Source organism: Periplaneta americana, chromosome 4, assembly GCF_040183065.1.
Source record: "Periplaneta americana isolate PAMFEO1 chromosome 4, P.americana_PAMFEO1_priV1, whole genome shotgun sequence".
In the NCBI taxonomy this organism is placed as follows: Eukaryota; Metazoa; Arthropoda; class Insecta; order Blattodea; family Blattidae; genus Periplaneta; species Periplaneta americana.
The window spans coordinates 175,690,540-175,714,317 of NC_091120.1; the positions used below are offsets into that span (position 1 = coordinate 175,690,540).

General features: G+C 34.4%; 1 protein-coding gene across 1 annotated transcript in view; it reads right to left on the minus strand.

Moving 5' to 3' along the window:
* Positions 1–1,103: 1,103 nt before the first annotated feature.
* The window catches only part of LOC138698456 (guanine nucleotide exchange factor for Rab-3A-like), a 508,755-nt gene continuing 486,080 nt past the window's right edge, over positions 1,104–23,778 (minus strand). Inside the window, exons 9-12 of the mRNA XM_069824400.1 lie at positions 20,548–20,647; positions 17,263–17,329; positions 16,126–16,226; positions 1,104–12,859 (exon numbers count right to left, since the gene is read on the minus strand). Coding sequence (XP_069680501.1) covers positions 16,147–16,226; positions 17,263–17,329; positions 20,548–20,647 — 247 coding nt within the window. The 3' untranslated portion in view covers positions 1,104–12,859; positions 16,126–16,146. The remainder of the gene's footprint in view (positions 12,860–16,125; positions 16,227–17,262; positions 17,330–20,547; positions 20,648–23,778) is intronic.

Consider the following 23,778-nt stretch of genomic DNA (forward strand, 5'->3'; position numbering starts at 1 on the left):
TTCGCCTCGTGCGCAGGTAGGTTTCACGAGTAACAAATGGCCTATAATAATCCTCTCCTTAGCTTCGTCAGTCACAGGATAATTGGTTTGTTGTACAGTTTTGTTACACTACAAGGTTTGTTTGGAAAATTCGTGGTGTGATAAATAGATGGCATTGAAATCGTATCAACAATGCCGCCATTGTTAAGGACTATTTTATATCAGTTCAAGCACGAAAAATCATAATTTTCTGTAGACTACATTTCCTGAAATTTTGAAGTTATAGTTGCGACGCTGTTATTCCCGGCGTGACTCCTTCTCTTTGCTTACATCTTAAAAAGTGAAGGCTCTATAAAGTCTAGGTAGGTAGTATCATTCGCCATTTTTGTTCTTTCGTTGCCGAGCTACCATACGAGGAATCTATTTACCACACCGTTAAACATTATCATGTCGTAGCTCCTATGATAATATATCAAACGCACTGTAATTCAGCAAATAATTGAGCAGCAAATAACGTCTTCATGTGCTTTCTGCAAACGCCAACGAAAGAGCCAAAATGGCGGGCGATTATATTAAATATTTATCGAGCCTTAAGAAATGAATAACATCTTCGTCAGCGAATCACAAGACGCACAACGCGATTGGCTGCTGGAAATTAGAGCGACGGGACTATAGTGTGCCACACAGATTGGCAAAAATGGAAAATATCGAGCTTCATGCTGTAATTAAATATTTCGTAAAAAAGGGAACGAGTCCAACAGAAATTAAAGCATACAAAGATGCTACTCTGGGGGAATCTGCGTAACTTAAAAAAAAATAAATAAATAAAAGGCTTGAACAAATGAAGATCACTGCAGCCAATAGATGCCTGATACATAGTGAGTTACCTCTATGGTTGTAGTGGTGTTGGTGATGGTTTCGGCTTTATGGTGATAATGGCAATCATTTTGTTTGTAGTTATATTAGTGATACTGGTGGTTGATGGTCATTATAGTTGTGGTAGTATTGTTGGTACTTGTACCATAGTAACAGTATGGTCATAGTGGCATTGGCAAATTGTGTCCTTAGAATTCTCTTGTGATCAGTTCAAAATAAGAGGGAAGGAGAAATAAGTAGATATCAAGTCTTATTGTATTTATTTATTCATTTCTTTTATTGAGATTTCTTAAAGAGACTCAATATTATTTCATTTGATGGCAGAGTACAATGCAATGTTGTTTACAGTGTTCGAGTTACAATACTACTCTCATCTCCATGTCTTTATTTTAATCTAACCCTGCTTTAAATTCATTGGCACCTGTTGTAAGATAATCGTAATAATTATTTCGTAACAACCTCTTTGGAACATTACCTTCGCCTTCCCCCATTCCCATAGAAATTCTCAAAATAAATTGTTACAGTGGAATCCCTCGTATTCAGCAACAATGGGATAAAGTCAGAGGCAGTTAATTCGATTATAGGTTATTTGGAGACATATTGGTACACTCATGCAGAGATGCCATCATGCAACTGCTGCTTCTTTGTTTTGGTTGTCTGCACATCGATAATATTGCCATCTAGCGGAGATATTTCAATTTGTAACTTACTGATTCTCCTTCGTATTTTCGTTTTTCTTATTCTTATTCAAAAGTACTGTTGTTTTGGAATTGTCTGTTATTTGGGTGCCAGATACCAGGGATTCCACTGTAATTTAAAGTCTCCCAAGTTTCTTTTTATTAATTTGTTACATTATTGTGGATTGACATTACCATTATCAGTCATTAAAAATCTGCTGTTTAGCAGGAAGATACGAAGCTATATACTTATAAGCCATCGAATTTAAAGCTTGAAAATTGTCACATACATAATTACATATATAGGCAAATAGAGTAAACAATTCTCTAATGATTCCTATCTGAATCATAATAATTCCAAAACTTCTATTCATGAGGACATTACGAAAGTAACTGAGTGGAGATTTTATTACAGCCTGTGTTGTCATATTTCACTACAGAATTCCCTATCTCGCCACTCTGGTTCATAAGATCCAACATACTATAACATATTAAATAACCATTTATTTAGTATAGGCTACTCTCACTAAATTTAAGGTCTATTCTGCTATTGTATATTATGCATAACTGAAACTTAACCCAGTCTCTTTGCTATTGATGGGATGAAAAAAACTGTTACTGGGTATGAGAGTATGCTACAGAATTTTACTTTACTTTCTTACAGTAATAGTGATTTGGCCCCGCTTCTTTAGAGGTTATTGAACAAACATTTCGAGATCATCTTGTCGAATTATTTACAAGAAGAATACTTCTGCAGCTTTCTTGAAATTGTATGATGCAAAAAGTCATCTTAAGACACCGAGTTAAGTTACGAAACTTCAGTGATATAATAAATTTGGAACAAATTCTATTAAATTTATGGTTTAACTTTTTTAAAGTCAATTCAGTTCTATTCGAATTCCAGGTTTGTGATGGCTGGAGTGATTCGAACAGATTGATATAAATACTTTATACCCTGCTATTTTTCATGTGTTTATTTTTCCATTATATCCATGTCATTGTCTCTGGATTACATAGTGAGTGGTTCACCTTGTATTAGAAATGCAATTCTTGTATTATCAATTATCAGTATTGCTTGAATATGGAATTTAATGTTGTTTCATTATTTTGAAGAGAGCATCTGAAATAGTTAAAAAAATATATGTTGATATATTTTATCAGCATATTGTGGTTCAATATACAGAGTGTTTTCTTATGCCATGTTCTGCTGTGTTCAGATATTACCCAATAGGGCAACAGTACGTCATTACTGCAGGGCAGAATGCTGAATGAAATCATGGCATGTTTAATTATTGATTCTCCAGTACAAGATAAAATAGCCCACACCTGTGGAGTAACGGTTTGCACGTCTGATCACAAAATCAGGTGGCTTGGGTTCGAATTCCGGTTGGGGCAATTTACCTGGTTCAGGTTTTTTCTGGGTTTATCTCTCAACTCATTATGAGCAAATGCTGGGTAACTATTGGTGCTGGACCCCGGACTCATTTCACCGGTATTATCACCTTAATTTCATTCAGATGCTAAATAACGTGAGATGTTGATACAGCGTCGTAAAATAACCCACAAAAGAAGATCAATTAATTTCTTATATTGCATTTTTCAACGTTTTTGAACTAATAGGTAATTTTTATATTTTTCGGCATTTGTTGGTCATTTTAAATACTTTGAAGAACTTTTAGATCATTTGGAATGCATTTCACTTTCTTCTTTACCTATAGGTGTGTTAAATCTTTTTCTAAGCAAATAGGTCAGTAGTAATTACCTACTGAATAAGTGAATAACAGTGAAGTTTGAGTTTTATAGTTTGGAACAGACTCTAAAGTCCATCCCTCATTCCACTGAAGGCTTCACTTCACACAACAGAAGTAATATAAAATGCTTGACAACAGCTTAGTTTAAGTGAGGGCTTTGAATACTATTGTTCTTTTGTCAGTACAAGGATGTCTTTAGAATTTGTTTGGAAGAGGGGAAACTTTCACTGTGTCCTGGACAGGACGTGTCCCCAACATGGTTCGGAAGGGATATCTACTGTAGTAGACAGTATTTTTAACACAAAGATTGCAAGAATGCATGCTGCACCCACAATTTGTTTTGTCATTCACACTCCCCCCATTTGGAAGATCTGGTAACAAAAGTGAAGAACGGAAAGAGGAGGAGATGGAGAATGAAGGCACTGACATGGACCACCACCGATTGAAACACATTGTAAACTCTCATTAAAATCTATATTTTTCACTTAAAACCTTCATTTTTTGCATGCCTTTTTCCTTTATCTTAACCAAATTCCAGGAAGTTGCCTCCTCTCCGAGAATTTGCAGGGCAGTCACTGAAACAAGGTGACTAATTTTTAAGATGTTGTGATGCGCGTACTTTGAATAATATTTAAATGTCATTTTCTTTTAATTTAATGTCATTTTTCCATTAGTTTAAGGACATTTTAATCATCATTTTAAGTAGATTTTTAGGTCATCAACATCCGCCCCGTACTTTCATAATGTGCGCCTGTGTTGTTTCTGTCAGTATGATTTACTAAGTACAATTTTTATGTTGAAATTTTTGTTTTTCAAGATTAAGGCTCGTGTTATATTGTCCAAACGTCTGTATTGACGAAACTCTGCTGTGCATCATGTTTCTTTTAATGTCAAAACACTGATTTTGTTGGAGGTAGCAATGAATGTAAGTTTATTTTATAGATAATTTACATGTTTACGCCTGTGAGTGGTTGTGTAGACAGGGCCCAGTGCATTGCCTTGCCAGGGGGCTTATAATGCTGTTAAGAAAGCCCTGAATATTCCATTCATTTTTTTCATATTTAGAATAGTTGTCCAATTCTTAGGACTGAAGTTTTTTTTTAGGTAATTATGTCGCACTTGATCTGGATTTTGATCTGTCCCTAGTTGATATTGGAGTCCATTTGTACATTTTTAAACTAATTTCTCCTTTGTCATTCCACTATGCCCAAACTGTCTTAATTTTAGGGCTTGTACTGAAGAATCAATTATTTACCGATACTGTACTGTTAACCTTTTCATCAGCAAAGGTACATCATTGTTGAACAGGATTTGGCACAGTGGTGTAGGCAGGAGAGTAGGTTCACCATCTGAAGCTACCTCCCCCTCCTCCGCATTTTTTTCAAGAACCATTTTCAAACTTAAATTAGATTTAAAGCATGAAGAAACAATCCACCAAATCCACCATAGACGTTGAGAGTGACCCAATATTAATTTAGAATAACAAATCCTTTATATTGCTGTTGATATTTGTTTAAATTGATCTTTTTTTTTTTTTTTTCAAAGAAATTATGAAGCATTCTCAACACAACTAGAATTATTAAGTCATTTATTTGGGGTCAGCATCTTTTGATTCACTCTGCAATGACAGATAATGTATTTTGCTTTATAACAATTTTTTGTGAGTCTAAATTGATTTTAAATTTCATAGTAATTTAACAGCAATTGTCTTTTAAATATGTTGCGTGTAAATTGTAGGGAAATTTTCCAAGTGATGTTCCCAAAACTTGCCCCCCAACAATCTTAAATTCCTGGCTACGCCACTGATTTGACAGGATTGGAATATTGCATAAAAACATTCTATATTAATATTACATAACCATTCTAGTATATCAAGGTCAAAAGTACAGAAGTGTAAGAAATAGGAAATGTTCAGCTTCAAAGGATTAGATCACATTAATATGGCTCTTAAGGTGAGTCCAAATGAAAATCTGCTTTCTATATGAGTGAAATAATTATTGTTCATTTTTTCATATAAAGTATGGACCTCATAACTGCAATAAGTTTACAAAATATGTAATGATAGAACGTGGAATTTTTGTCTTTCATTATATAATTGGAAATGAACATGATTGAAGTAGAAACAGTTGTTATTCCCTTGAAAACTTTTGGCACGTGACTACAGACATACTTTACTGCAGATATACCTAATCCTGAAATGAACAAACGATAGTTCATAAGCCCAAGAAATAAGTAGTGGCTATTCCTGCATTGGTACTATTAGGAATAAATAATGCATCAAACCGGTATCTTCATTGTGTGATCACTGGAAGTTTATTGTTAAAGGGAAGAGTTGTGGAATGTGAGGTTATATATTCTTAATGTTTTGTTTTATATGGCAAGGATTTCATTTTTAATTTGTTGGGTGCTGCATCACAATGACTTGGAAGCTCTGATTTTGAAGCATTGCAAAAATATCTGTCTTTTATCTTAGAATGGGAGAGATTTCAGTGTTCATTATTGGGTGAATTCTTTGTCACTAGCCTATTGTAACCTGCATGCTAGCTGAGACAGCTTGTATTACCGCAAACTTCCGGTAATGAGTAACAATTCAAGCTTTAAGAAACCATTTCATACTGATGTATGCTTTAAAGCATTAAACACGGTGTGGGACTTTTTGACATAGACATCTTTCCCTGCATTGAGTATGGGCACCTGTTCTAAGATCTGTGGTGAAACAAGAAAATGACAGAATTTCAAACGCTTACTATAACAGTAACAATTGGACACTACAATAGCCAATCAAAACACCAAAGCCACCGGTGCAGACTATGGCGACAACGACAAGCCACAACCCTCAAGCTTCCCACACCTTAAATATTGTCATGCTACCAGTCTCAGTACCAGTCCTTGATACACACAGCAGATCTCTCCACTCATGTGTACCACACCACTGAAGATGGCTACCGGAGTAGTGGATGAAACGCTTAGTTTCATCACCAACAGACCACGGCCCTCTAGTCCAGATAATACAAATGCTAATGACACCGGCCGTGAAAGCCTGCATTCTAAGACATAAAACTATTATTTATACATGCTATCTATTTGAATCATTAAAAAGCACAATACTACATTCTTACTGATTATTGTGCTTTTCATTGGTCCAAATAGATAGAATGTATAAATAATAAATAGTTTTATGTCTCTTTTGAAAATTTTGGAAAAATCTTATACGTAGTATTAGATCTAGGCCATCGTTGGAAGTGATTTTAGTGAATTTCTGAGTTAGACACGATGACTGAAGAAGAAATTATGTCCTGGCCTCCTTGTTACAAAATATACGACAATGATTAAAATAGCTTTATGATGACATCAGAGTTAATTTATTAGGCTGTGATCGGAAATGAGAATGGCAAAGTAAAAATTCTCCAACTTTCACGTTCCCGTTCCTGGGCTTCTCATTAATTGTAAAGGCTCACATTTAAATAAATATATATATATTTTAACAATTTTTCCGATCTTCTTCTCATTGTCGTTTCCGTTCCAGCTTTATTGTGGACCAGACCGTACCAAAGAAGTATGTTGACCAAGAAAAAACTAATGTAGCATTTTATTGCAAGTAATTTCTGGTTTCATACTAACCTTTGAAGAAAGTGATTATCTTTATGTCAGGCTCAGTTAAATGTTTCTGGTAACAGTAATAATTATTTTTAAATAAATAAAATTTTTCTCGACACATTTTTCAACATAAAATGAAAAAAAAAATGGGTATGTATTTTAGCATTATTTACCTTACGTAAAATTTTCAATAAAAGATGATAATTGTATAAGTTAGAAAGCTCAGTAGCTGGTCCCTTTAAACATGAACATGAGAAACTGTGAAGTGATTGCAAAGAAGTTGTGGACTACATAATAAAAATATTGGGTTGGAAGTGATTTGAAATAAGTTTTAGCTGCTTTTTTTTATCTGGCGCGTTAATTGGTGGGCAGAAGGGTAAGTACTACCCATTGAAGCCTACTCTGGCATTGTCCCTGCCAACATGTTTGGTAAAACAAGTAACTATCAACTCTCGGAAATTTGTGTTAGTTTCTCGAGTGTGTCCCCATACAAGAATAAAGACATTTTTCTAAGTCGTCAGTTTCATAACATCTCAGTGCTCTCAGCTGCTATTATTGAAATTCTAAAAGAAATTGAAGTCTATTTATGAAAAACAGCTGAAGGAATTCGGCATATTTGTAAAAATGACTGTGAAAGATGAATGATTTTCAAAGTGAAATTCCAAGGCCTTCTCACTTGTAGATTGAATAGCTCAGAAATAACTTGCGTGCAAATATACAAACCTGCCATCTACAATTCGTATTAATATGATACGATATTATAGTGATAGTGCCGTTTTCCATTCTAAGACAATTATTTAAATTTAAATCTTTTTCTTTGCTTGGGAAAAAATCAAAGTCAGAGCTATCCAGAGCCAATCAAGCTGATGACTAAATCCTTGACATGTTTCAACTATACATCTGTAGGCCTTTACCACTAACAGCGAGAAGAGATACTCTCTGAAAGTCGTTTAACTATTTAAGTCCATTGCCTGCTCAGCTATACTGGTAGACTCTGATGTCACATTGATGATGTACAATATTTTGTGCGAGATCGTGCGTATTTGCTCGGTTTCCGCACAAAACCAATCCACGGAAAGTCTGAAATTCCACATTCAGTATTCCCAACCTAACACACATAACAATTTCCCTCTTCTTACTGCTTAAGTGACATATTGATTTTACTGCTTTAGGCTTTTAACATATTATTTTTAGAGACGTTCAATATATTAATAATTATGAATTGGAAACTTACCACTGCAATTTCAGCTAAATTGCACTGTTAATTATTGTTTTTAAATATTTGCAAAAATTAAGTAAACTCTACAACTCCACTAAAGTTACTGCATTCGTGATGCAAGTAACATTAAGGAAGCCGTGAAAAAATCAACAAGATTCCAGACTCCTCATAGACTGAGGGAAAAAAAAGACAGACGTATATCACGGCCTGCTGGAGTATAGTAAACACAGAAAACATTTTAAAGCAACAATGTTGAAGATAGATATTTTTGTTTTGCAAATTTGCCGTCATTGAACAGAAACCAAGAAGGAGATTTCATTGCAACTAATTAGAAATTCCTCTTTCAGGTATGTAATAAACGATCTTCGCACAAAATAATGTACGATACACGAGTGGTATGTTTTCTTTCAATTCTCGGAAATTAAAAAAGCTCAACTACGTTTCGCTTTTTCAAACTTTTCCTCGAACATGAAAACTTCAACATACCGCTCTTGTAACGCATATTACTATATTGGAGTCTGCAGTTTTATAGTGTCCAAAACTTGTGTCAGAGTGCTGTTCATTTTTCAATCTCTGAATATCTCTTTTACCTCGTTGGTTATGTTAGCTGAGCACAGCATTATAACACAGATTATAAAGTAACTGAGACCTAAATAGATAGTTTGACTTTCAGGATTTACATTGATTTTTTGTTTTTTATAGAGATTACCATTTTCACCATTCTTTTCTGTTGCTAAAATAACTCTGATTCTGGTGTGTGGTATAAAATATTCATACATAACCATTTAGAGCCCAGATTTATACCTGAAATAATTATTGCAATATGGTTGCAATCACAATAATATACCGGTACTGATTATTTACCATAAATATATAATAATCACAAACAATAAGATCGATATCATGCCAATGAATTTACTTTATTATCTATTGTTTCAATTTGTAATAAAAATCCCCATTTCGTCTTAGAAATGTGCGTGATATTTCAAAAGTTAATATTTGGTGTGGTGCACAATCACAATGTTAGGCCATTTTTCTTTGCTGAGCATGACATAGGTGACATATATGCTGGAGAACATGCCCCACAGATAGAAGCAAGATGACGCTCCATTTCAGTGAAGTTATTACGTTCGAAATTTCCTGAATGACACATTCCCCAAACATCGGATAGGAAGTGATGGTCCAATTTCTTGGCCCCCACAATCCCCGGACATTACTTCATTAGATTTCTTCTTGTGGGGGTATGTGAAAGACACAGTTTACACTACAAAAATTAACAAGATAATGGATTTAAAACAGTGCATAAGAGATGCCATAGACTTCGCCACAGCAGACATGCTGAATGCTATAAAGTTTGAAATTAGCTATAGATTATACATTCTTCATGCCACCAAAAGGCGCTCGTGCAGATGCACTGTACTGAACTGAAAACATCGCGAGTTTCACTATCATTTTCACGCATAGCAATGATTTTATATACATTTTCCTTTTAACTGTGTCTGTTTAAAGTGTTAAGAGTATCATGGTAGACACAGTATATAATTTTTACGAACATACCAGAATGTTTTATGCAACTTGCATTTTTCATGTAACTCTGGGCTCTACTAATCACAGTTTGAAGTAAAATGATAAGAATATCACGTTAACATCGATTCAATTAATTTAAGTTGATTTTATAAACGAACTGAATTCGAAAACCAGTGAAATATCATACATTTCTCTATGTTCAGATTTGTAATATTTTTGTTCTGATATTGAGTAACTGTTGAATTCCACTTCCTCATTCATGAACAGTTTATGATTTTTTGTTTTGCGAGATATAAAGTATACAGACAGAAATTTGTTGTTCAGAAGTCTGCATGGACTGATGAAACATACTCTTTCTCTTCCTTTTTCCCAAAAAAATTCTCTGTTATAAATATTAGTTAATTTAAGTTGCAAAAGGAAAAAGAACAGTAGATGTTTCCAGCAATTACAAAATTACATCACTTACAGATTGTATAAATGAATACGAAATTGAAAGAAAACAATCATGTGTTGCACATAAACTTATAAAGGACATAATCTAACCTAAGCTAACCTAAGATATGTTGAAAAGAAGAAGAAGAGTTGAAGGAAAATTGCAACATATACCAGACTATATGAAAAAGTTTATCCTTGGCCTCTGTGTTCCCCGGACATTACTCACATTCATTCATTAAAAATTTCACATCTCTGTGTTGCTGAATAGCACAAAGTTCATGCACTAAAATATCTATATGCAACAAAATATTACAGTTAATCCTATATATAGTGTAGTTTGTAAAAATTCAATTTTCATTTAGCCGACTATTGTGTGTAACCTGGAAATCGTAATATATTAAGAGTTCTACAGGTGAAACAATCATTTTACATTTTGCAGAACTACTTGATTTGATATTATTTAAGTACTGGAACAGTACCAGTAACATGTTTGTAATTCTATCACTGTTGCAGGTTGCAGATAAGAAAAAAGTTATTTGAATTGAAACAGTATTACGACCTCATACATAACATGATGTTTAAAAAGTTACGGTACAAGATGATTGTATACGAATGTTAAGTTACATTGTTGGCAGATAGTTTTCACTAGTGAGGTAGTTGTTGCTAAAAATAATTGTTACTGAAGTTCTGATGTAAAATGTACTTTTGTATTTTATGGAAGTATTGTGATGTTGCAAAAATCGATTTCGAAATTCTCATGAAAATAGCTTCATCTTCAGCATCGATAACAAAAAAGTTATTTTGGGAATGTCATCTGTCTATGTGTTTACAGTGATTTCTCTTAAATTCCTGGACAGATTTTGTTAACATTCATTATGTACACCATTTACAACATGATAAAAGAAAAGAACCAGAGCTGCCCATAAGAATTGTGATTTCCCTCTTGCCAATATATTTTTTAACCACTGTTGAAATATTATGATTTAAACACAGTACTACGACAACAAGCTAAGAAATTTTATTACAATGTTCCCATAATAGGAAATAATCCTTCAATAGTTACCTACTTCTTAAAACTTGTTGAGAACATAATTGCTATTCCAATAATATGCGATTTTACAAAATTATTCTTCTTTCATGCAAAGAAAAGTTTTGTGAATATTTTCTGTTTTCTCTCCCAAAAAATATATAAAAATTGGACTGGGTCCCCTGGCGCTTACACACCCGCTCTAGTGGTATCTGTACCCCCTCCCTCTCTAGGGGTGGCCCTAATTGAACTGCTACGGAATGCCTACACACATATAATGAGAAAGTATGTAGGCTATCATCTTCATTGACAATCAGTTTTTCTAGTTATTTAATGATTCATTTGCCATTTTGTCTCAAATCCTTTGGTTAGTTCTTGCAAAATATCGTCAATAATGAACATACTGGTATCATTTTCAATCAGGAATTTTACGCCATTTTGTCGAATGAAACTTTTAAACAAAATGGAGGTAAATGATTACATGATATAACTTTCCTGTATGTATCACGTGTCTACATTACTTTTTTCTGGTCGTGCATAGGATTTATATGCTTTGTAATAAATAAGACAAAATGAAAGGTAAACGAACATTCTAAATTTTAAACTTTCAACGAGGTAGCAGATTAAAAACTTGAGACTATTAGAAATTTATGAATGATATTCTTGAAACGTTCCTAGCCCTGGGTTCCAGAATTATATTATTGATTTAATATATAAGGATATATTACTTAATACCGTCACTTATTACATATCTTTCATTTTACGTTGTAAAGTTAAAAGTGTAAATGATCATACAAATGTATTTTATGGACTCTTTCATAATTTAAAACCCTTTCTTTATGCGTTTCCGATTATTGTTGCTAGATTACAGTATATGTGCAGAGAGATCCATCATGTCATGAAAATTCAGAGCATTTACAATACCCAAATGGTGCTAGAACTAAACATTCTTTCTAAAATATTATCAGACACTCCTGTTTGAAAATGTTCTGATTTATGCATATTCGTGTGTGTAGTTTCGGGTTCAAACAATCCATGCAGACCTCACCAACGGATTAATATCTTACTGGTAATCTCATATTTGTATTAGCTACTTTAAAGACATACATTTGGATTTGATAATAGAAATATCATAAAAGACTTGGACAGCAAAGTATTTCTCTAGATTTCTCTGTTTTTTTCTCTCCATTTTCTCATTGGAAGACTTAAAAAAATTTGCTCTAACATATACAGTACCAAACACAATATGTGTTCAGTTGAGAATTAAAAAGTAAAAGCTAAAGCTTGGGAATATAACACCATCTGGAAGATAAGGATATATCTCTTATTATTCACAAGAAACGTAACTTAGACCTTTGTACAGGAGAACATTAGGAATATAATGTGACTATAATACAGTTGTTTATGTGTATATGTATATATAACATTTAAGGTTTTATAATTCTCTTTCTACACTATTCACAGGTTGCCTGGAAATGATGACCATAATTTCATTACTTACAAGTTTAAATCTATATAACAGTTTATTAATAAAAATAATAATTATAACAGAAGCTGTGTGACAACCACATAAACATTATAATCTCTTGTTTAATATTGTGGAAGCGTATTGGAAGTCCACAATCTCGTCATCGTTTCTAGGTACACAAATAGGTCATAATTAATTACATCACATAATTCTTTAACTCTTTGGTCAGTAGATTGTAAAGAAGTAGATTTAGTAGAATCTCTTCTATGTTACCAGCAGCCCAGTTGCACCATCAGTCATTTCCTGAAAACAAGGAAAAATTGTTCACGTTTTATTGTACAGAAATACACTGATTATCAGGGTTTCAGATGGTTGGTATGGCTTTACAAACGAAAGGGACTGTGTATTTCCTACATGTAATGAAAAAAAAGCTCTGAAAGTTTCGTATCATGTGCTTGCAGTCATAGGCGGAGAGAGAATCGTTTCCTTGGGGGGGGGGGGGGGAAGCAAAACCATAGAATCCCCATATAATGGGGTTATGGGGGAGATCATTTACCTCCTCCTCCCATTATAGCTTGAACGTGGTACAGTACATCATATCGGAATATGATCATTTAATAATAGTACATTATGCAACGAGCCTATAATGGTAGTAATTAAGACGCGAGTATGTTTATGAAACGAGCGCAAGCAAGTTTCATAATTTTCATACGAGCGTCTTAATTACCATTATAGGCAAGTTTCATACGACTTTTTATGCTCGACCATATTTCTAACCTGAAATTATTCATAAGTATTCATGTTATTCTTATCTGACTGGGGAGCGGAATTGACCTTGTGCAAGGGTTAAGATACAAATTATATTTACTGTAAATGTTATTTTAAGTGACCATGCTTAATTTAATTTAGGATGCTCCTTGTTATTATTATTATTTTATTATTATTATTATTATTATTATTATTATTATTACTACTACTACTATTACTAGCCTATTATTATTATTATTATTATTATTATTATTATTATTGTTTTTTATTAGTTGTGTTTATTATTAATTGTCATTATTGAGTGTAATTAGTTACCACTGCCACCGGGTATATACCCATTTGCGGTGTGAATAAATACATACACATATATATCTCGTAAATTGTGAGATGTGCGCAGACGCGAAAGTATTGATTTTTTCCTAGAAACAAATGTCAATGACCTTGATATAATCTAGAGAGTAAAATAAAAATTAATGTTGATATAACCTTAAAATTGATTTAGACATTGAAAAACGAGATGACAAATTGAATTTATTTGAATATTATTTACAATTAATGCTAATTATTATAGTAACAGAACATAACCTTCTGCGACAGTATTGGATTTCCAGCCTCCGTGACGTTTCGCTAGTTGTCTTTCGATTGCATATCCGAGAATAATCGATACTTGCGCTTTCATATTGTTACAATGGTGTTTTCTGATTGGTGGAACACCTGAACTTTAATGAATAGGTGTACTTTAATGAGGTCCATTAAAGGGCTGCTACCAGGTGTATAATTACTATATTTCGGCATGGTCGAGCATAAAGGTATTTTTAGAGGGCATGTTTCTTACAGTGTTACATCCATATCTGCAATGTTTCGGACCGAATTGTATAGGACTTGAACTGTAAATCTACTACAAATTATAATAGGGTATAATTTAAAACAATCCCTCTCGTCTTCTCTCTCGTACAGAATAGTTCAATAGTTTATATTATATGTCTAAGAACAATATGTGTAGACAAGGCCATATAAGCCAAGAACAATAATTACAAAGAGACTGCACTATCAAAAAAATTCGTCAACGCAAATACTGTACATCAATAAAACTACGTAGCAGTGCTAACAGAAACTTTTTTATATTAAGCTTTCCTGAAGATATCATATGAAATGTAAACTCTTATTATTTTATCTAATCTCGTCTTTAAGTTTACACATTATACTAGGATCACTTTTCTTTTTTCTGCATTATTCTGCAGTATGTTATTCATATTTCTCCAAATGGTGGCCTGAACACCTGCAGACTTCTAACACATGAGTACAGGCTGTTACAAAAGAAACATTACAGTGCTTCCATTCTTATACATTCAGAAATTTAAAATAAATGTTATAGTCTAGACACATGATCTGAAGACATTAATTCGTCAATTTAAGCACAGAAACTTAATCATAAACAAAAGCAAAAAAGATCTTTTGAATTCAGTGTTTTCTAACGTTTATAAAATAAGAGTTCGGACAAGTTTGAGGGGGCAGTGCCCTCCCATACCCCCTCCCCCATAACTCCACCTATGCTCACAGTGTTTCTCATCTTTGTTGCATCACATTTACAAAATGGCGTATCTTTTTTCTGTGTTGCAATTTGCGAACTGCGGTTCTGTAGTTTCTGTACAGTGAACTTTCTGATGGCAATTTAGAATTTGATTCTCTTTCCGATAACAACATTCCGATTCTATAGACAGCTTGAAATGACTGGATGCATCTGTAAAAGAAAGAGTTCAGGACGTCCACATGTGCCAAAAAAAGAGTCAAGAACATCAGAGCAGCTTTCGTACTTTGTCCAGGGTCTCCTGATCGCATACCATTTGTGCCTAAGAGTTTTTGTGGATTTATACGTCCTTAGTCAATAAGAAGAAGAAGCAACATTTAGGAATCTTTCAACAGTCTCATAAAAGGCTGCAAAAGGGTATCTGTCGGATACAGGGGGGAGAGCCATTAATCCTTCCCATTGAAGGCTTTAAGGAACCAACCTGGACAAATACCCAATGTCCCATCCCTACCTTCCCGTGGTGCAGCTGTTAGCAAGCATAATTTTACAAGCTGAACTAAAGGGAGGGGCTACTCATCAATTAGCACTGGTCAGCTTGATGAGTTAATGACCGAATTTGGTATAATTTTCCTCTATTCAATACCTAATTCCCTCTTTACCTTTTCCTATCCAGTCCTCTGACTGAACTCTTACTTTCTTCGACCCTGACGGCATTAGAGCATTCGAGGCCTAGGGGTTCATTTCCCTTTCCTTCCTCCTCTTTCTACTTTTCTGTTCCTAGTGCTGACCTGCTATGACACTAAAATCGTCCTCCAGTGGCTTAAGGAGGGAAAGCTGGTGATCAACAAGATCTCCCAGCTAGGTCTAGTAGACTCGTCGACCAACAGCAGGTGTGGTCCTCCAGACATTCTGGGGGTTGTGTGTGAATGAAGTAGCCACCAAAACGTTAAAATATGGTGTTCACTTAAATCGGCTACAACTTGCCATTTTCATCTTACAATGGAATGCTGGCGGTATAACACAAGAAATGGATTCGGAACACCTCAAAATCTGTGCTTCAGTGGCTGACCATGATAATATCTTTGAAAAATATTGGAGTGCAAGAGGTCAAATGACTTTATTGTCAAACGCCTGGCATTAGAAAACAACAACAACAGTCTCATAAAATTAAACCGTTCGACTGTATTTTTTAAAACTACAGTATGTTTTCAAATGTTCTTTTTATTTTGAGAAACTGTTAAGGAGAAAGAGTGGAATCTCCCTTTGTCATTACCTAATGCTTTCTTCTTCAGTCCTATGATGACAGGACCAATCCCAATCGAGCAAGCACCATCTCCTTTCTGAGACGAGTCATCTCCCAAAACACATCATGCACTGAAACATGAAGAAGAAATTATTTACGTACTGTATATGTCGACATCATATATAGGATCAAGAATATAAACGACTTAGATGAAAATGGAGCTTTATATGGAAATAACTATGTCATTCTTAAGACATTATAAAAGTTGAATCGTAAGTAATGTCATTAATTTCAGGGGTTATTCTTTGAGATACTTCAAACAAAAAAGTTCCATACAATTTTGCTCGTTTTTGCTTCCTTTTCGAAAAAAAAAAATGTTATATATGAACCATTACATAGCACGTTTTAGGAAAGCCAATATGCTCAGTCAATTTAAGAGAGCAGTGTATTATGATAATAAATGATTGAAAGAATTTTAGTTTTGTTTTTCAAATGTGCAGAAATTTCATCCGAACAAATGTAACATTTAAAATTCCTTTTCAGAACAAAAAGTTACATTTGATCAAATCAAAGTTCTGCACATTTAAAGGACAAAACTAAAATTCTTACAATTATTTGTTACCATAATACACTGCTCTCTTAAATTGACTGTGAGCATATTGGAAATTAAATCAATGGCTTTTCCAAAACATGTTATGGCATTTTTCATAAAAAACAAATTATCTCAAAAAGGAGGCAAAAAGAAACAAAATTGGATTAAACCTTTTTTGTTTGAAATATCTCAAAGAATAACCCCTGAAATTAATGATATTATCTACAGTCTAGCCTGTATAGTAGCAATGAAGCTGAAACTGCCTCTCAGATTGTGTGACTGCAAATATTCGCACATCTAAGATGCCATTCATATGAATTTTTTTTCAACATTGAGCAACTTAATCACAAGCCTCCCTAAAAGAACATAAAACCTCTTTAAGAGTTAGGACTAACAAATCTCCATCATCATCTCATCTCATTACAGGTGCATGACATAAAATGTCAAGTACCCGCCGTTAAAAAAAAAAAAAAAAAAAAAAAACTTTCATCCATTACACAGTAAATTTTGAACTTAACTGATTTTTCATCTAAAATTTCGGCTGCATACATTATTAGTTCCTTATATTGACCTACCTGAACTTTTAACTAAGCCCCTTTCGATGTAGCGTAGGTAGTTGAGGAAATCACATACTGCAATTATCTGGAAACAAATTAATTCGATTCGATTTAGTTTCATATGTACCGTACTTCATTTTTCATTAACACTCTGGCCTAAGCTTGATGACCTGTACTGCATACTGAAATACAGGATTAATGCAGGAAATCGTTAATACTTGAGTTAAATATGTGATGTCAATATTTTGACTTCATGGAAAATGAAGATAGATCCCCCCTCCCCCCATAAAAAACAACTGCAAAAGAAAGAAAATATTTTATAATCATATGACTAAAGTCGTGTTGTTATGGTGATATTTATTTTCAATTTCGCACAAAATTAAAATATAATGTTATTCCGAAGTAAATTCCCAGTTTCAAATGGCCATAAGTCCAAAGTTCGGAACTTGGAGACTTGTGTCTTTGCATGTAGCTAACCGACCGGACTTCAATATCAACAAACTCCCACTTCCAGCACCTGACAAGGTCTGGTAGAAAAGTGGTTTCTGGCTAGAACAACATATTGATAGTACTATGGTAGGTTGAAATACCGGTATGTAATTTCATAGGAACCAAACTGATAATATGTATAGAAAATAAAGCCATTTCAAACAGGAAACTTCATTTAGAATAATCTTATACATTGTTTTTATAAGTTTGTGACATAGAATATAGTTCTACAAAATTAGCAAACAAAAACTTTCAGACATTATTTAAATTAGTACAAAAGTTGAAAAACTGTCGAATATGCCATGAGCAGTGCAAACATGGGTGATATTTATAGCAGTATTACTTTCTCTTCTTACTTACAAACTTACAAATGGCTTGTAAGGAACCTGGAAGTTCATAACCCACCACCGGTCTCTATTCTGAGCAAGATTAATCCAGTCCCTAGTATCATATCCCATCTCCCTCAAATCCATTTTAATATTATCCTTCTATCTACGTCTTTCTCCCCTCAGGTCTTCTAACACTACATACATTTCTGGATTTACTTATACTTGCTACATGTCCTGCCCATCTGAAAGTCTGGATTTAATGTTGCTAATTATGTCAGGTGAATAATATAATCCGTGCAGTTCTGAGTTGTGTAACTTTCTCCATTCTCTTGTAACTTCATCCCTCTTAGCCCCAAATATTTTCCTAAGAACCTTCTTCTCGAACACCCTTAACTTTTATTCCTCTCTCAAAGTGAGAGTCCAAGTTTCACAATCATTCAGAACCGGTAATATAAATGTTTTATAAATTCTAACTTTCAGCTTTTTTAAACTTTGCTGTGTTCGTGCCAAAGAATCAGTCCTATTCTGAGGCTTATATTGGGGTTTCACAACAAGCTCTTTTTTACGGTGATGGATTGTTAGACCTTCTCCCAATCCCCAAGCTGGAGGACAACCCCTTATCGGCTGTCCATGACTGCTTATTCAATATATTCGCAGCTACCCTCCATATCTGGAGGCAGACTCCTCTATCTGCAGCCTGAGGATGTGCCATGCTATGGTGATAGGGACCCACAATACATGGGATTTGCACTTTACTATTAACATATTCTTGGCTAGAGGTATTGCTTAGAGAGTTTTGGTTTTGTATATCAGTAAGACATTGAGAAAAGATCTTCATATTTTATCTGGATTGAAACAATTGAATGTTAGTATAGCAGAGGACTGTTATTCATAACACGTGTACTATGAATACAAAACGATTGTTTGTCAATAACCTTGAAGATGTAACTTACGTATTCTACATACAGTATTGTCTCAATATAACGGACTTCAGTTTAGTGTACTTTTCCAGTTTTACGTACATATTTTAAATCCCTCACTAAAATCCCGTACATTATAATGTAAAGAAATTTCATTTTTATGTTATCGGTACTTATGATCATAGTACGATAATTTTTGAAGTTGATATATATTTTTTTAACTTCCCCAACTTTCATATATTGTTAGTTGCAGAATTTATGTATCATATGTAGGCCTATCTCTTTTTTATTATTATTTCAAACATGATGGCTGGGAACTTATTATTATATGTAAAGTATAGCATCTTGCCAGCAATTATGATCTATGTTTCTAGTAGGAATAGTAGTAGTTTCAAGTTTTGAGTGAACCACTTAAACAGTTTGTAGAAGATAAACTACAGTAAAACCCCGATAAGACGCTGTTCAAGGGACCACGTGTAAATGAAATGAAATGAAACCGCGTGTTAACCGGGACCGCATATTAGGCAGGTTTACTAATTTTGACTTATATACATTATTATTCTATTATGTAATTACTGTACTTTATGTCAAAGATATTTACAATATGTACTGAACTTAAATCTTTCGAAAAAGGTCATTCATAGTTGTTTGCCGTGTGCGTGTTCTTCAAGCCCTCATATTTAGCACACTTCACTTTCCTGTGCTTACATCCTCCCAACATCGCGGCTGCAGTGCTCAAGTCGCGATTTTTTATTATCGTTCTTATTGTCGATGATGGGAATGCTAATGAATCAGAGAGTTGTTTCTGATTAAGAGTACTGTTTTCATCGTACTTTCGTTGTTTGAGAGGCTTTAAGCGCGCAGGTAAAGAGTCGAATAAGAGAGCGTAACAAGAGGGTGGGGTATTGTACAGTATGAAGGTTTAAGTGCGCAGATGAAGGGTCGAATACCAGTACTTTTCAGGTTAATGGCACCAGTGAGTTCAATGACCAAGATGTTTCATTGCTGTTACAGTACATTGCTGAAAATTACATCGAAAATATTCCACAAAAACAGCGTATTATGCAGGACTTGGGTGCAACAAATGGGATATTTTATAAAGGCGTTATATATGAAATGTGCAGTGACCGGACAAAAAAAAACGTATTACACGGGATAGCGTAATAAGAGGACGCGTGTTATCGAGATTTTACTCCATTAGAAAAACAAACCAAATTAAAGTTAAGAACTTCTTAAAATGTGTACAATGTGTATAATTGTTGTAGATATTTACATCTTTTTTAACCTAAGTAATTTTTTTGTGTTGTAATTTTGAAACTGAGCAATATGTACATTATTTATACTTGTGTATAGGCGCAGAGGATTTCTTTAATTTGTTGAATCTTACATGGATTGTAAACACAGCTGCAGTATGCAAGATATGTTGTGGAAAAGCTGCACTATCTAATGTTATCGTACATTTCAAAATAAAGTATAAATATTATTATTTTCTGATGTACGTAATACTGAGATTTCACTGTAGCAAGTATATCTCCGACATTTCCCCGCCATTTTTTTGTACTCACCCTGTTCCTGCAGATCTGTGAGATGCAGTGCCACGGCTCCTGGTCACCCAGCCTCATGCGGTAGTGGCACTGACGTGGAGCCTCCAGCAGGGCACATTTTCTGTTACGGAAAACATTGATTACCATATGGCAAGTGCACATAGTACATACAGGATGCCTAACTTAAGTCGTTTATTTTATGCTTAGGCAGCTGAAATAACAGTCAAGACATGTCGGAGGTATTTAATGGTCTCGTAGGCGGAATTAGGGGTGGTACAGCTGGCGCCAGTGTTTTTGGCGTGTGTCCTAGATATATACAGTCGAGCCGTTCTTATTTCCGGCAGCAAATCACACGACAGCTTCTGGTCAGCTGACACGCTGCTTCACTGGTAGTGGTTGTCGTCAAGGTTATGCAGACGACATACCACTTCCCGCTCACGGTGGATGTTACTGCGTTGTCAAGTCTACCCTTGTACTCTTAACGAAGTTTTAGCACATGTCTAGTCTTAAACATCGAACGAAAAATTATTTCCTACGATAAATAATTAGAAATATATGAATACATATTATTATATATTATTGTTATTGTTGATCCTAGCATCCCAGGACACAGAAGACTTACCTTGTTGTGCTATAATTGGTTTTTCCGACCATTTGAAGTAACGATTTTCGTAAATACAGAAACAATATTAGAAATTACTAAAATGGGAGAAAACTGTAAAATATAATAAATAAACATTTTTTATGTGAATGAATAACTAAAACCACACAACCTGTAAATTAAGTAAAATATGTTAGTATTAAAAATTTTGTCATGATAAGTCATTGCTACATAAAAAAATTACACGAAGAACCTTGCCTAACGGTATTGTTCAATTTAGAGCTGCTACGCCTAGATCGCTACAGTCATTGTTAGTACCTGCCGCCGCCATAGTTCTCAGTTTATTTTCTTCTTTGCCGGATTGTCCGTACTTCTCTGTCGTAATTTGAGAAACCGTGAACTTGTTCACATCACAAGCATCAGCTGTTCATTGCACCACTTGCATTAAAGGCAATAAACTACTCTTATTTTAAGTTCATTTTCGAAATAATCTCTAACGCTAAGAATCATTTCTCTGCTTTGCGAATTGATGGTCTTCCGACTCCTCCGCGGCATTGTGATGCTGAAAACTCAGCGATAACACAGCACCAACAACAATACCGACTGATTGTTCGACAACCAGCTATTAGAACTGCGTCCGTTCACTATTGGCTTGACAGAGATTTAGCAACACCGCTATTGCCTATCTTCTTCGCGCCAAAAGTCGAGAAGGCGTGGCCACGCCGGAAATAAGAACGGCTCGACTGTAGTGCCCAGTTTGTGAGCATGTTGCTAGTGCAGCTGAGAATGGTACCACTTCATATACACGTCACATCAGCCATTTGCCAAACACAGTAGTCAGACTGACTGTGACAAATGTAAAACACTCGCACTTAACGTTCCCATTACTTATTTCACACGCCAAAAACGGTGACGCGGACTGTATAACATTCACTGACATCATCACGTGAATGTTACGAATTTTAGTCTTCGTATGAAAAATTTATGTTAAACACATGCTGTCAATTTGTTTTGTTAATTATTTATTTTCTTTCCTCCTTCTAACGTTTATTCCAGGTTTGGATGTTTTAATAATAATAATAATAATAATAATAATAATAATAATAATAATAATAATAATAATAATAATGTCAATAATACTAATACTAATAATAATAATAATAATAATAATAATAATAATAATAATAATAATTTATTTTTAGTAGGCTACATTAGTCATATTTTCTTAATTCTTATGTATTGCAACGCAGTTTAGAGATATACATTAAATTTATTTTGGGGGTACACTAGCAAAAAAGATTGAATACCACTTGTCTAAAGGTGCGTACACACTTAGCGAACGAACAACGAACGAATGATGAAGCGAAATTTCGTTGTTCGTTCGCTATTTGAAGCAACGTACAAATCATCAGCAAATGGTCAGAAAACATTCACGTTCGCTGATTATCCGCAATAATGACAGACGAAAATATAGTTATAGCAAGTGCAGCCGTTGTTATTATAGGCAGTTAACAAAAAGAAAGTTAAAAAACAAAAGGCGATGGTGGCAGACGCCACTCTACGAAAGTCGCAATCAATATAGAGGCAGTGACTTGCTTCATGATTAACGTCGAATGGAATCGGGACAGTTTCACAACTTCTGTCGCATTTCAGAAACATACTTCGAAATATAACTGTGCAAAATAGGGTCAAAAATTTCCAAGAAAGACACAAGCTGACGAGAAGCAATACCTATTCAGGAAAGGCTAGCATTAACACTTCGATATCTTGCTACAGGAGATTCGTATACAAGTTTCATGTATTTATTCAAAGTGTCGAAACAGTTGATTACCAGGATTGTTCCAGAAGTATGTACAGCTATAATTGAGAAACTGGAAGATTTTATTAAGGTACAACTGCAAGACAGGAGAAAGTTTCAATATACGGATACCTCACTGACAATAATTATCTTAAAATGCTAAAAAGAGAGATTTGTCTGTGTTTGTCGAATGCGCATCATGTTTACGAAAAGGCACTTTTCAGTGCCAATAATTTATTTTGTGTGCACAAGGTTGGAGCTTTGTTTTTTTCGGGTGTCAATTAATTGTCCAAAAGGAACGACATATGTTTATACGCGAACCAAGTTGACTCGTACACTACATCAATACCCATTCCAGATCTTTTTGTGGACTTCTGTATTTCCCTCCGGAATGATGTCAGTAGGGACTAAGTTTTCTTTTTGGCTTCTGCTCCCTACAATAAACAAAACATATGTATCCACTGAAAATAAATAAACAAAAGTAATTTTCAAATTTTGCACGTGTTTGACTCGCTTACTTTACAGCTGAACATCTTTCCAATAGCTTCCCAAACATCATGTTCTCTTACTTTATTGTGGTAAGTAGGATGCTTGGGATTCCATAAAGTTTCCTGCTCCCTATATGCATTAATAAGATTTATAACAGCGTCTTCCGTCCAAGCGACGGATCACTTCCGAAGGCAAACGAAACGATCGTTTTGCCTTTGCTGCTACGTACACACGTTCCAATTTCAATCAGCGAATGCATTCGTTTGTCGTTCGTTCGTTGTTCGTTCGCTAAGTGTGTACGCACCTTAAGACATACGAGATTGATAACAACCCGCATTGAATTTGACGATGTCGACGTAGTTTG